Source organism: Monodelphis domestica, chromosome 4 (assembly GCF_027887165.1).
Source record: "Monodelphis domestica isolate mMonDom1 chromosome 4, mMonDom1.pri, whole genome shotgun sequence".
Classification (NCBI taxonomy): domain Eukaryota; kingdom Metazoa; phylum Chordata; class Mammalia; order Didelphimorphia; family Didelphidae; genus Monodelphis; species Monodelphis domestica.
In genome coordinates this window covers 452,786,687-452,801,222 of record NC_077230.1, presented here as the reverse complement: position 1 = coordinate 452,801,222, position 14,536 = coordinate 452,786,687, and the positions used below count along the sequence as shown (strand labels likewise).

The window sequence follows — 14,536 nt, the reverse complement described above, 5'->3', positions numbered from 1 at the left end:
CCTTTCTGCAAAGGGATTGCCTTGCAAGAAGGGGCGGAGCGGGCGGAGGCGGGCCGGGGCGGGCCGGGGCGGGCTGGGTCCGCCCCTTAAAAGGCTCTGGCCCCAAACGCTGGTGATAGCTGGGGACCAAGCGACCTGAAGCATCATAGGAGCCCTAAGGGGGGAACCAGCCAGGAGCCTGAGCCCAGAACTCCCCCCGGAGGAGTTCTTAAGGTGAGGAAGCCAAGACTGAGCAGCCCTCAGCCTCTCTTAGAGCCTCAGGAGAGTAGACTTCCCAGCAGGGACCTGTAGGCATCCTTACTGCTAGCCCTTCCCCTTTTCCCCTTCCCCTTCAGGCACTAGACATCCAGGCCACGGTTCCCACAGGGACCCAGGCATCCCGTCCCCTACCCCCGTCAGAGGCCTCATCACCCAGGTTCTCCAGCTCGTGGCCCTTCTCTCCTCCAATCTCTCACCCTCAGGCCCCTTCCTAGATGTTTGGGACTCGATCAGGGGCCCCTCTCCCCTCCAGCTCTTCCCTCCTGCGTTGCTTCATCTCCCCCTGACTTTCCTCCCACTGCCCAGCCTAGCAGGCCCTGCCATGGGACCCTCTTCAGGCTCCTGGAGCTCCTGCTTCCACGCCTGGAAGCGCTGGGCCTTCCTCCAGCTGCTGCTGACAACCTGTGCAGGTGAGGGTGGGGAGCGGATTCTGGCATGGGGGACCGGTACCAAGCCTAGTTTTCCTTGTGCTTCTGAGGCTATGTGGGACGGTGGAGGGATATGGCTGAACACTGGGCTGGGGGGAAGAGGCAAACAAACAGATGGGAGCCTGTGGGAAGGAGGGGGGGCTAGTCTGGGAGCATTGAGGGGCTGTGGGAGAGATTATGGGACCCTTTCTGAGAGCCCATTGGAGGGTGCCAATGCCTATGTCGATGTGGGATTGAGAATGTCTCTGATAGGCTCTACAACAACACAGTGGGCCAGTTTTGGGATGACTCATGGGCCGAGGGAGAATTTTTTTTTAATTATTTTTTTTTTATCCCTCACCTTCCGTCTGTGTATTGGCTCCAAGGGAGAAGAGCGGTGAGGGCTAGGCAATGGGGGTTAAGTGACTTGCCCAGGGTCACATAGCTGGGAAGTGTGAGGCCACATTTGAACCCAGGACCTCCCATCTCTAGGTCTGACTCTCAATCCACTAATCCACCAGCTGACCCCCGAGGGAGAATTTTAAGGGTAGCATTGAGGGGGGTACCCCAGAAAGAGCAGTCATGCCCCCCTTCCTCTTGCTCTGGGCACCTCAGTAACCACCTCTTCCTCATTTGCTATTGCAGGGTCCCTCTGGGTGCAGGATTCCAGAGTGCTAGAGGGACAACCCTGTGAACCCCACTCCCAGCCCTGGCAAGCAGGCTTGTTCCAGGGCGTGCGGCTCCTCTGTGGGGGGGTCCTGGTGGCCCCTCAGTGGGTACTCACAGCAGCCCACTGTCAGAAACCGTGAGCCTGATGCAAGGGTCCCTAAGGGCGCAAGACTGGGGGAGGAGAACACCTGGGTCCCTAAGGAGGGGGCAGAGCCTGGGGGAAACAGGCTGGTTTCTACCTCTCTGTCTCAGTGACAGATCACTTCACTGAAGGGTGGGGGAAGAATCTCCTCCCAGGGCTTTGGGACTTGGCGGATGGATGATGCCTTGATCTTGGAGGGAAGTTGAAGCCGGGACCACGTGTCTGCCTCGAGGCATGGGGGTGGGGCAGGCACCTCAGAAAAAGGCTTCTTTCTGACCCTTTCTTCATCTTCCTAGATTAAAAACTTTCCATAGGTAGTGGGGGAGGAAGAGCCTGGGTCCCCGCAGGGGGCTATGGAGTGGCTACTTCACTAGGGAAGATGGGAGGAGCTATTGCCTCTCTGAAGGACTGGCTTATCTGCCCCCGGTGTCTATGTACCAGGGTGTGTCTTTGCTCCTTTGTGCTGCTGAGGGAATGATTTATTGGAAGGATGGCCTAGGACTTAGAGACCTTCGGCTCTGGGGGAGGGGGACAGGAGCCGGCATCACAGCTCTGTGGGTCCTCAGGGGCATGGACTGGTTTTATAGTTAGGCAAGTCTCTGAGGTGACAGGGGCTAGACCTGGTGGGAGGCAGGGGTGCAGATGCCTGGGTCCCTAAGTGGGATTGGGACTGAGCACCTAAAGGCCTTCGTCCCTAGGGGTGGGAACTGAGATTCTGGATGCTTGAGTCTCTGAGGGAGAAAGGCTAGGGATGCAGTCACCTGGATCCCTGAGGGAGAAGAGAAGGAGACAAAGTTCCCAAATAGGTAGGGGTACAGATGCCAGGGTGGGTGCTGGGAGTATTGATACATGGACTTCTCCCCACACCCCTACCAGGAATTACTCAGTCCGTCTGGGAGAAAATAGCCTGGAGAAACGAGAAGACTCTGAGCAAGAGATTGAAGTAGCTCAATCAATCCCTCATCCCTGTTACAACTCATCCAATAACAAGCACGATCTGATGCTGCTTAGACTTCGCAAACCAGCTGAGGTGAACAGGAATGTGCAACCCATTGGACTTGCCTCCAGATGCCCTCAGCCTAATCAGGAATGTACGGTGTCAGGCTGGGGTACCACCACCAGCCCCCGAGGTACTGCTCCAAGAGGAGGGATAATAGGCTAAGAGAGCTGAAAATAGGTCCTCCAAAGTTATGGCATCCCATCCCTTCATTTTACAAGTGAGGAAACTGAGACCCCAGGCCAACCAGGGATACTGAGTAGAGAAGCATCCCAGATTTTAGGCTGTAGAACATAGAATGTCCAGCCTTTTTGAGCTCTTGGCAAGTAGAATATTAAAATTGGAAGTGTCTATGTGGACTCAGAGCTAGAAATAACCTTTAGAATATAGAACTTGGAATGTTGGTGGTCACATAGCCCTTAGAACATTGACTGTCAGAGCTGGGCAAACCTTCAGAACCTAGAATGTCAGAAATGGAAGAAAATTTAGTTTCATTTAGGCCAATAATTCTAAGTTTATTCCAGAGATCCCTGGGGTTCCCCAAAATCATATCATGGAGTTTACACCAGGTCAAAAACGTTTTCATAATAATGCTAAAATGCTTTCATTTCTATCAATAGACATATAGACAAAAGGTCTTTTTTTGGTGGGGAGGAGTTTTCAATAACTTTGTACAGGGGTCCTAAGATGAAAACACTTGAGAAGTATTGATGTAGCCCTACATCCTCATTTAACATATTAGGAAACTTAAGACATAGAGAGGAGAATGGCTTGTCTAAGATCATAAAAGGAAAGAAGATAAATCAGAGATTGGGTTCTCCCTTTCCTGTCTTCCTTTGCCTCCCTTCCTTCCTCCCTTCCTCCCTTCCTCCCTTCCTCCCTTCCTCCCTTCCTCCCTTCCTCCCTTCCTTCCTTCCTTCCTTCCTTCCTTCCTTCCTTCCTTCCTTCCTTCCTTCCTTCCTTCCTTCCTTCCTTCCTTCCTTCCTTCCTTCCTTCCTTCCTTCCTTCCTTCCTTTCTCCCTTCCTCCCTCCCTTCCTTCCTTCTTCCCTCCCTTCCTCCCTCCCTCCCTCCCTCCCTTCCTTCCTTCCTCCCTCCCTATCTTCCTTCCTTCCTTCCTTCCTTCCTTCCTTCCTTCCTTCCTTCCTTCCTTCCTTCCTTCCTTCCTTCCTTCCTCCCTCCCTATCTTCCTTCCTTCCTTCCTTCCTTCCTTCCTTCCTTCCTTCCTTCCTTCCTTCCTTCCTTCCTTCCTTCCTTCCTTCCTTCCTTCCTTCCTTCCTTCCTTCCTCCCTCCCTATCTTCCTTCCTTCCTTCCTTCCTTCCTTCCTTCCTTCCTTCCTTCCTTCCTTCCTTCCTTCCTTCCTTCCTTCCTTCCTTCCTTCCTTCCTTCCTTCCTTCCTCCCTCCCTATCTTCCTTCCTTCCTTCCTTCCTTCCTTCCTTCCTTCCTTCCTTCCTTCCTTCCTTCCTTCCTTCCTTCCTTCCTTCCTTCCTTCCTTCCTTCCTTCCTTCCTTCCTTCCTTCCTTCCTTCCTTCCTTCCTCCCTTCCTTCCTCTTTTCCTTCCACACTTTGGGGGAAACAGAAAAAAATCTTCACAGTCCCAATGAGGTAATAAGGTTAACATACAGAAGACTGGTATAGTTGGTCGATGGCCCTCCTTTAAGTAATGCAGTACTCTGTCAGTTCGAGTCCTCTCTCTCACAAATATTATGAACCCAGTGGCAGGTCACTTAACAGCTCAGGCTCTCTAATACTCTAAGTTTTACATGAGCTGATACTCTGCATTTGGGGAGAGAGTTTCTACACTAGTATTTCTTTACAAGAATGAAAACATAGGTATGGAATTAAGAAACCCTTGTTGCTATTGTTGTCCTTTGGTCATGTCCAACTGTACACAATGCCATGGATGTTGTCCATGTTGGCAAAGATACTGGAGTGGCTTGTCATTTCCTTCTCCAGTGTGTCCCTATTTTACAGATGAGGAACTGAGCAAACAAGATTAAGTGGCCTGTTCAGGGTCACATAGTTAGTAAGTATCTCAGTCCAGATTTGAACTCAGATCTTCCTGACTCCAGGCCCCATGCTCTATCTACTGTGCCACCTAGGTGTCTCAAGAAATCTTAGTAGTATGCAACCAAATGGGAAATTAGATGGTGCATACTCCTCATGGTAGTAGTTCATCCAAATGATATATGAAATAGGGGAAAGTAGTAACATTTCTGTACCACTCTGAAAGGGTAAGAGAAGCCCCACAGAGTGGACTGAGTGATGGTCTTGCTTCTTGGAAGGTAAAGTTGAAATCTGCCTCTACCGCTTACTAGCTGTGTGACCCTGGGAAAATCCCTCAAGCTTTATGAATATCAGGGGAATCTCTAAGACTAAACTCATCGAAAGAATAGGCTTGCAAAGAAGTAAGCATGCTGAGAAAATCATAGATCCTTGACAGGTTGACACTTTGCTTGTTTGACACCTGTGAACCAGCTTGATCCTCCCAACAATTCTGTGATGTAGGAATGTGTTACTTGGACTTTGCAACTGAAGAAACTGAGGTTCACAGAATGATTTTCCACACAGCTAGTTGGTAACAAAGTCAGGACTCCAAACCACACCCAGTGACTGCAATTCATTCATTCATTTGCTCATTCATTGACATGTCTACTTTGCATAGACACTGGATTATTAAGTATTGGGGATACAGAGACAAATTTGATATTTTTTTTACTATGTGATTTAGACACACCATATGTGCGACCTTGGGTAAGTCACTTTGGTTTGCCTCAGTTTCTTCATCTGTAAAATGGTGCATTAATAGCACCTACTTCCCAGAGTTGTCATGAGTATCAAATGTGATAACATTTACAAAGTGCCTTGGAAATGTTAAAGTACTATCTAAATGTTAGCTGTTATTGTCATTCCTATTGCTATTATACTACTATCCTAAATCCAGAACCAAATGAGATTTGAGCTGACTTTTGTAGAACAAGTCAAGCAAAGCTCTGACATTCCAAATCAATTTTAAAAATTGAGTATGATAGAATATGGAATGGACGGTAGCATTATTAGATATAAGATCATTGTTTAGGACTCAAAAATATCTCATTAAGCTGAAATGATGGGCTGAAGCCTATAAATAGGTGAACTTTTATAGGAATAAGTAATCAGTTCTTGAGCTTGATTAAGCACACACACAACAACAACAACAGTCATACCAAAAATCACAAAGCGAATTATAAGGTTTTAGAATCAGAAGGGACCTCGGCAGGAGCCTTATAGTCTAATATGTACCTAACAAAATGCCTATTATTATCTACTGGACCAGTGGTTGATTATACAGTCTTTCCTGGAAGAGCTCAAGTGAAGGAGGAATTCATCACCTTCTGAAGCAGTCCATTTCATTTTGGAAAAACTCTAATCATTAGGGAATTTCCTCAGACATCAAGATTAAATTGATCTCTGTAATTTCTACCCATGGTTCCTGTCCCCAGACAGAATAAACCAAACTGCTCTTCCCAATTGTAGCTTTTCATCTTCCCAAAGGCAGTTATCATCCTTCTCTTTCATCAGTTCTATGAACATCCTCAATTCCATTACTTTTTTGGTTTGACTTATCTAACCCTGAGAGTGGATGGTTAATGTCCCCTACTAATATAGTTTTATTATCTACTTCCTTCTATAATTCCTGTAACTTCTTCTTTAGGAATTTGGGTGCAATTCCATCTCAATTCCTTTAATCAATCCTTTTAGTGTATGGATTGGAGGCCCTTCACCAAGCTGGTTGACCTCATATAAATGCCCTCTAACATATCAAAGTCTTTTCTAAAATATGGTGCTTGCACCTGAACAGTAGACTTATTTTGGCCTGGGCAGAATTCAGTAGTACTATCACTTTCTATTCCTGAAAGATTCCTCTCTTACTTAAATGTGACCAGAAATCACATTAGCATTTTTGTCTACAATATTGAACTTATAATTAACTATCCTCCCTCACGCCCCTGCCTGGATCTTTCACATCCAAACTAACCAATAGGCAACACCAACTCTTCTGAACCCCAAATGATGTTTAATCCTAGTAAACTTCATCTTCTTTATAGTTAAGTGGCTAGACAGTAGGTACTGGACCTGGAGTGAGGAAGACTTGAGTTCAAATATGACCTCATACACTTACTAGTTCTAGGACCTTGAGCAAGTCACTTAGCCAATATTAGCTTCAGTTTCTTGACTTATAAAAATGGGGATAATAGCTATACCCCCCGGGGTTGTTGTGATAATAAAATTAGATCATATTTGCAAAGTGTTTGGCAACTGTACATATTTTTAATGATGATGAGTAATAATAATAATAGCTAATATTTACTATGTACCAGAATGTACTGACTGCTTTACAATGATTATCTCATTTGATCCTCAAAACAGCTCTGTGAGGTAGTGCTATTATCTTAATTTTATAGGTGAGGAAACAGAGGCAGAGAGGTTATATGCTTTGCTTAAGGTCATACAGTTACTGTCTAAGATCAGGTTGCAATTCAGATCTTTCTGATTCTAGGGCCATCTACTGTGCCATCTAACTGCCTCAGTAGTAGTGTAGTAGTAGTAGTAGTAGTAGTAGTAGTAGTAGTAGTGGAGTAGTGGTGGTGGTAGTAGTAGTAGTAGTGGTAGTGGTAGTGGTGGTAGTAGTTTTGGTGGTAGTAGTAGTAGTAATAGTGATGGTGGTGGTGGTAGTTCTGGCAGTAGTGGTAGTAGTAGTAGTGGTGGTGGTGGTGGTGGTGGTGGTGGTGGTGGAGTTGATGGTAGTAATTGTAGCAGCAGCAATTACAATAATAATAGGAGTAATAAGTAATGTTCAGTCATTTCAGATGTGTTCAATTCTTTATGATCCCATTTGGAGTTTTCTTAGCAAAGATCCTGGAGTGGTTTGCCATTTCCTTCTCTTGCTCATTTGACAGATGAGGAAACTGAGGCAAATAGGGTTAAGTGGCTTTCCCAGGGCCACACAGCTGGTAAGTGTCTGAGATCTGATTTAAACTCAGGAAGATGATTCTTCCTGACTCTAGACTGGGTATTTTATCCATTGCCCAAGTAAATAATATGAAACAGTAGTTAGCAGTAGGTAGTAATAGTAGTAGTAGTAGAGGTGATGGTGAGGTGGTAGTAGTAGCTGGAGCAGCAGCTGCAGCAGGATTTAGCCTCATGTCTTGGTCTGTGAAGCTTCTTGACACCCTGTCCTCTAGTGTTTGAGACATCCCTCCCAGCTTTGGTTCATCCTTAAGTCTGCTGAGCATATTCTAGGGAAGGCATAGAGAGATCATATTTTGTGACAAGGAGCAAAGTGTCTAGTTAGTCAGAAAATCCAATGAGATTCCACAGTGTGACATAGCCCAAAGGGTTAATTAGCTCTTGGGCCACACAAAGGGTATCTAGCATTGGAGCTAGATCTGATCAGGACTCTTCCAGTATTTGCTGGCCAGTTCTTGGGAGACACAGTTTAGCAAAGCTGGAGCAGATGCAGAGGAGAATAACCAGGACAAGAAAGACACTGGGAAGCAGGGCATAAGGGGGGATGCCTGAAAAAGTAAGAATGTTTTGCCTGGAAAAGGAAATAACAGCACCTCGAAGTCTACATGTGGGGCCAGGAGAGGGGAGAGAGCATGATATCTGTCCTCAAGCCTCCCAGTGGTCATCATGTGGAATGGAAATTAGATTGGTTCTTTTTTGGTCTCAGTGGGCAAAACTAGAAATAATGAGGAGTTTCAAAGAGACAAATTTCAGCTTGAAGGAAGGTTAGAGTGCCTGGCCCAGAGCAGGTACTTAATAAATGAACTGTCTAAGAGTGTAATGGCCTTATAAGGCAGTGAGTTTTTCATCCTTAACACATTTAGGAAGAGGTTGGAGAGACATAAAGAGTGTCAGAGAGATAGTAAGAAGAGAAAGAAGAAAAGATAGAAAAGTGGAAGATAGGAGAGAAGAGGAGAAGAGGAGGGAGAGAAGGAAGGGGAGGAGAGGAGAGAACTGCTCTGGGGTTAGAGAAAAATAATACCGAGAAGGTATACACAGAAGTAGTAAGAGATAGAAAAAGAGACAAAGGGTCAGTTGGTTAAAGAATTCTTCTTAATGATGTGATTGGAGGATTTTGCAGGTGAGGCTAAGCAGTCACTTTTCTGGACTGAGAAATTGGGATAGTGAGGGGATAAAAGAGTAATGTTATTTGACATGGTTATAAAAGAGTGGCTTGGTAAAGTATCTGGACTTTAAGCTCTTCTACCCTGTTATGGTAAAAAGCTTGTATTCAGGAAAAGGTCTCTGTTAGCTGACTCCTACGCCACCCTATAACCAGAATATACAGGTTATATCATCAAGATTTGTCTTTCAAACATATTACCTTATTAAAAAAAGCCACCCACTTCCTTTTTTAGAATCAATACTGTGTTTTGGTTCCAAGGCAGAAAAGTGGTAAGGGGTAAGCATTGGAAGTTAAGTGACTTGCCCAGGGTCACACAGCTAAGAAATAACTGAGGTCAGATTTGAACCCAAGACCACTCTTCTCTGGTCCTGGCTCCCAATCCACCAAGCTACTTAGCTGTACCATATTGCCTTCATTTATAAAGATCTCAAATATTCAAGTTGTGTTTTTTTTTTTAAACCCTCACCTTCCATCTTGGAGTCAATACTGTGTATTGGCTCCAAGGCAGAAGAGTGGTAAGGGCTAGGCAATGGGGGTCAAGTGACTTGCCCAGGGTCACACAGCTAGGAAATGGCTGAGGCCAGATTTGAACCTAGGGCCTCCCGTCTCTAGGTCTGGTTCTCAATCCACCGAGCTACCCAGATGCCCCCTCAAGTTGTGTTTTTTGAAAAGCCTTGTTTAATTATTTCTTCTTTCCCTTCTGCATTTTGACCTTCCATCTATCTGTACTGTATTCCTTATGGGAAAATCAGCTGTTTTATTAAGATTTTCCACCAAATGTTTTATAATGTCAAGGTTTAAGTTTATTATTTTTTCCTTCTTCCTTAACTGATTTTAATTCCATCTCTACTGAAATAGGAGTTGCCTTTATTTCCCTTCCTGAACTTTATATGCTGAGAATTCTTGGAGCAAATCCAAATTGGCTTCTGGGGATTTTGATTTTATTGCTATTTTTCTTTCCTTCTGAGTCCTTCTACCCCATAATATGCATTCATGAATAGGAGCCTCTCAAAAATTCAATTTACTCATTTCTCCAATCATTTCTCCCCTCCCATATAAAAGAGGGACTAGGAAGAGTGGGTCATGCCTTCAACCATCAAGCTAGTTGGCCAAATGAATTTCACTTTACAAGAACAGTGAGGTCTCCAGTCGCTGGTCTTTCAAACTTTGCAGATATAATTTATGTTCTTCCATAACTAATCAAGCTTCTCTCCCCAACCCAATTCCCAGAGAATTTTCCAGACACCCTGCACTGTGCACAACTGTACATCTGGTCCCAGGATCGCTGTGAAAAGGCATACCCAGACAAAATTTCAGATGGCATGGTGTGTGCAGGGAACAACAATGGTGCGGACACCTGTCAGGTCAGAGCTCACAAGAAAGAAATCTGCTGGGGGAGAGGGGAGTGAGACTGGGTTTGGATGGAAGGACTTGGAGGAGCACAGAAACATGGGACCATCGTGCAGGGGAAGGAATCCTTGCTTGGATTTCTAGGCAGATAGCTCTGGAGCCAGAGAAGCTCTTAAGCCCTTAGAAGCCCTTTGGCCATCCACTTCATTTTACATATGAAGAAACCGAGGCCCAGAGAGTTAAATGATTTCTGTCAGGTCCTCTCACTCTACATCAGTACTGTTTCCAATGTCTCATAGCTATAGGATCTTGCCACTGGATAGGACTTTGGAGATCACATTTAGTCATTTTTATGAATGGTTTTTCAGTTGTGTCCAGCTCTCTTCATTAGGGGATTTCTTGACAGAGGCACTAGAGTGGCTTGCCATTTCCTTTTCCAGCTCATTTGACAAATGAGGAAATTTGAGGCAAATAGAGTTTAGTGACTTTACCAAGGTCACACAGCTAGTGTCTGAGGCTAGATTTGAACTCAGGAACACGAGTCTTCCTGACTCTACCTTGCCATTTTACTGATGTGGAAATAGGCATAGAGATGGGGTCATAGTGGTGGATATAAATTGATGGCAGGTCCTGGGATTTGAACCCATGTCTTCTGACTTCAAATCTATACCTCTTCCTACTAAACCAAACTTCCTGGGCTTGAATCCAGAATATGGTCCTCCCTATCTGCAAGGTTTTAGTAAAGCCTTTCTCTTTTTCTGGACCTCAGTTTTCTCATCCGTAAAACAAGTAGGGCTAGATGGCCTCAACAGACCCTTTCAGTCATGCTCATATGATCTGAAGAGAGAGAAGAGTGTTCTTGGGACAAGAGAAGACCAGGGAGTCTCTCCTCCATCTTGTTTAAAGGTCACTTCTTCAGGGGACAGAGGCAGCTAGGGAAGCTGTTTAGGGTCAGTGTCTCTGTATGGGGTGGAGGGGAATCACTAATTCTTTTATTTAGAATTAAAGCTTCTTGGTTGAGGTCCCTCCCCCTCCCAAGGGATTGGCTAAAGGAGACAGTGCCCCCTTTCCAGTAGTCAGAGATTGGGCCAATGGCCCAATAACTAAGGCTAGATGTTAAGCACTGCCAAGAACCAGGACAAAGCCCTTTCCCCACTGGCTAAGGCAGGCCAGTTGTACCCTAGACCTAAGGAAAGGAAAGCTTCCTGGGGAGGGACCTCAAGCAGTCTCAGGACGTCAAGGCTGGAATCCAGGAGGAAGCCACCCTCACTCACCCCCAATAATGAGCCTCCCCTGGACCAGAACTCCCTTTGGTGTTAGTCTTGGATTCTCAGGCTGTTTTCTCTCTCTCTCTCTCTCATTCAGGGTGACTCAGGGGGCCCTCTGGTGTGCGGGGGAGCTCTCCAGGGTATCACATCTTGGGGAGCAGACCCTTGTGGGGCAGTGGATAAACCAGGCGTCTACACCAGTGTCTGCCGCTATACTGCCTGGATTAAGAAGATTATGGACGCTAACTGAGCCCTCTGCCCAGGGCGGGCTGGCAGGGGAATGGAATGGACAGGGATGGGGAAAGGGGGGTCCTTCTCAATAAATACATAGCCCGGGCCCCGCTCCCCCTAGACCTGACCGCACTTTGCTGCTAAGCTCTTGGCCCATGGAGGCAGAAGCCAGGGCTCTCCGTGGTGGCAGTATGTGGCTCTCATCTGGGTCCGCCTTTCTCTTTCTCCTTGAGTCCTTCCTTGAGATTGGGTTCGGGGAGACGTTGAGTGTTGCTCAATGGTTAGCTCCATCTGGGTCCATCTGTTTTCCTGTCCCTCTTCTTCTCCCTCTCTGTTCCTTTCTGTGTCTGTCTGTTTCTGTCCTTTCCTCGTTCCCCCCTTCGGTCTTTGTCTCTTCTCCAGCGCCTCTGCTGTTTCTGTTTTCCGGGCTCTTCCTCAGGTTCAGAATCTCTGGCGGCCTCTGGCTCGGTTCTCTCCCCTTCTGGCTCGGTGACCCCTTGCCATCATTCCCACCGGAGCCCCCACTGTCTCCGGCCGCGTTCTCTGGGTTCTCCCCTTTGCCTGACTCGGGCAGCCTCCCCTTTCTCCTCGGTGGCCCTTGGCTCTCCTCCCGGCGACACCTCTTTCCCAATCCGTCCCGGGGCCAGGGCGCGGGGAGCACGTCCTCTCGGGCGGGGCCCCTGAGCAGGGAGGAGCCCCAGGAGCAGAGACGCCAGATGCCTCCCGAGATGCTCTCAGAGTCTCCATAAAGGGCGCAGTGCTCCTGGGCGTCCGACCTTCGAAAAAGCCAAGCCACGACCCGTCCTTCCTCCCTCCCCGGCCTCCTGGGTCTCGGGTCCGCCTGTGCTCCTGGCTCAGCTCCAGCCGGCACCTGCACCTTGCCCTGCTATTCCGCGGTGCCCCCAACCCTGCATTCTCATCCCGCCCCCAGCGGTGCCCTGCCCATCCCTGCCCCCTCGCTCCTTGTCTTCTTGTGCTCCTACTCACCCTAAATTGTACCGCCTTCCCAGGCCTCCCGTGGCTCCTTATTTCCACCCTCCGCTCCTTTTGCCCCTTGCCCCCAATCCATTAAGTCCTACCCTCCGTGCCCACATCCTCCAGTCCAGGCGGGACCTTGCCCAGCCCCGCCCACACCCGGGTCTGGTGGTCTTACCCCGCTCCCAACCATTTCCTTACCCCACTTCTCCCCAGTGCTCTTCCATGAATATTTCTCTCCAGGCTTTCAGACTAGAGACCACCCTAGTCGTCGGTCTCTTCTTCCAAAGTCCCCTCCTTCTGGACCGCCCTAGTCCTCATCGACTCCAGTTTCCTCCCCTCCCCCCCAGAATTATAGCTCTGCCCACTGAACCTAACGCAGATGGAGAGCTTCTGCCCCCACCCTCAGGCCTGGTCCTGCCCCTTAGGATTTACCTGCCATTAAAGATCCTGGACCCACAAGAAACTTGGGCTGGATCTCCCGAGGTCTAGGGCCTGAGGGTCCATTGCCTAGATCCCCAGTGGGAGCTGAGGTTCTTAAAGGAGACAGTGTCTGGGGCCTCCAGGGAAAGGGGCAGGAGGGATCCTTTACATAGTGTTAACCCCGTGATCACTACAACAGACCTAAGAAGTAGGTTGTATAGGGGTTATTACCCCCATTTTAAAGCTGAGGAAACTGAGTCACTTTGAAATTTAGCTCTTAAGACAGGAAGCCAGGTGCCTTTGGAATCCTAGCTCTTCACTATGTCTCTCGGACCCCTTTTCCTTTTTCTCCAAAGGCCAAAAGTTTCAGAGTGCCTTCTACACTACAGATACTTAAAATTGGGGGGGGGGAGGGCTAGGTGGCTTAGTGGATAGAGAGCCAGGCCTAGAGATGAGAGATCCTGGGTTCAGATCTGGTCTCAGACACTTCCTAACTGTGTGACCCTGGGCAGGACTCTTAACTCCCATTGCCTGGCTTTTACTGCTCTTCTGCTTTGGAACCAATACACAGTATTGATTCTAAGATAGAAGATAAGAGTTTTTAAAAAATAATATGGTCAGAACAGTGGGTACAAGACGTCCCTTCTGAACTCTGTGGCATGCTCTGCCATCATCAGAAGTTGATGATAGCTGTGACAAAGGAGGATATCCACTCAGGATGTCAGGTTTGTCTCTGGGCCCCACTACAGACATTGTAAAGGTCCCTGAGAGCTATCCAAATCCCTGGATCCTCTGAGATCACAAGGTCATTCTCTGACCAAGGTTGGGGAAGGAGAGAGAGCCTTTCCTCTGACTCTTCTCAGAAGGGATCTCCTCTCAGTGTCTTGGTTGGATCTGCTCTCTCCAACACTAGGTTTTGATCTGGACTTCTCTTTATAGAAGACTCAAAAAATAAAATATGTCAGGGTGACTATGACTTGAGTGCTTCTAGCTAATTGATTCAATAGAGATGATCTCACCTGATAAAAGTATCAGGGCTAGAGCATTTTGGTTGCTACTCTAAGCGTGGGTGGGGCGATTGACTCAATACATCCCCACACATACACACACATATATTTTTTTCACACCACAATAATTTCCCAGTGAGAGGCTGCATGTTGTGGTGGATAGAGGGTGGGTCTCGGAATCAGGAATTTAAGTCCGGATTTTGACACTTACTGTTTCTGTGTGATCATGGGAAATGATTTAACTCCTCAGAGGGCCAAACAACTCCCTCAAGTTCAAAGTTACAGACTGATATTCATTTGCACTGGAGATTTAAAAGCAAAACAAAATAAACAATGAAGCCACAGTTTCTGACTCTCTGTCCTTCTGATTGATCCCTATGCAGCCCCTTCATTAGAGACTTCTTTGTTAAAAAATAATAATAAGCAGAGTCAAGCCAACAACACTTCTGTGACCACATCTGATGGTATATGCAACAACTCAAACCCCTAGACCCCCCCTTCTCTAACAAATAAATGAAGGATTTTTAAAAAGCACTGTTAAGTGTCTTCTGTGTGCCAGGCACTGTACTAAGCTCAGGGGGCACAAAAAAATATAAGAAGAGAGTCTCTTGCTCTCAGGAGACTTTTCCTCTTT

The 14,536-nt window shown here is 47.1% G+C and overlaps 1 protein-coding gene across 4 annotated transcripts; it reads left to right on the top strand.

Moving 5' to 3' along the window:
* The first annotated feature begins 98 nt into the window (after window positions 1-98).
* Window positions 99-14,246, top strand: LOC103092918 (kallikrein-8). Of its 4 annotated transcripts, none has more exons than XM_056796944.1 (6): window positions 99-213; window positions 565-668; window positions 1,311-1,470; window positions 2,353-2,606; window positions 9,879-10,012; window positions 11,364-14,246. In XM_056796944.1, exons 2-6 carry the CDS (start codon window positions 581-583, stop codon window positions 11,514-11,516), a joined length of 789 nt encoding a protein of 262 aa, XP_056652922.1. In that variant the 5' UTR covers window positions 99-213; window positions 565-580; the 3' UTR covers window positions 11,517-14,246. The 4 variants fall into 4 exon arrangements, with proteins under 4 accessions (XP_056652922.1, XP_056652925.1, XP_056652923.1 ...); XM_056796945.1 differs by having other exon boundaries at window positions 119-213; window positions 570-668; XM_056796947.1 differs by lacking the exon at window positions 1,311-1,470 and having other exon boundaries at window positions 105-213.
* The last annotated feature ends 290 nt before the right edge of the window (window positions 14,247-14,536 follow it).

Coding starts and splice junctions, on each gene's coding strand:
- LOC103092918 (XM_056796944.1), top strand. CDS start 581: ATGGGACCCTCTTCAGGCTCCTGGAGCTCCTGCTTCCACGCCTGGAAG. Junction 669..1,310: donor GCTGCTGACAACCTGTGCAG/GTGAGGGTGGGG, acceptor TTGCTATTGCAG/GGTCCCTCTGGGTGCAGGAT. Junction 2,607..9,878: donor TACCACCACCAGCCCCCGAG/GTACTGCTCCAA, acceptor CCCAATTCCCAG/AGAATTTTCCAGACACCCTG.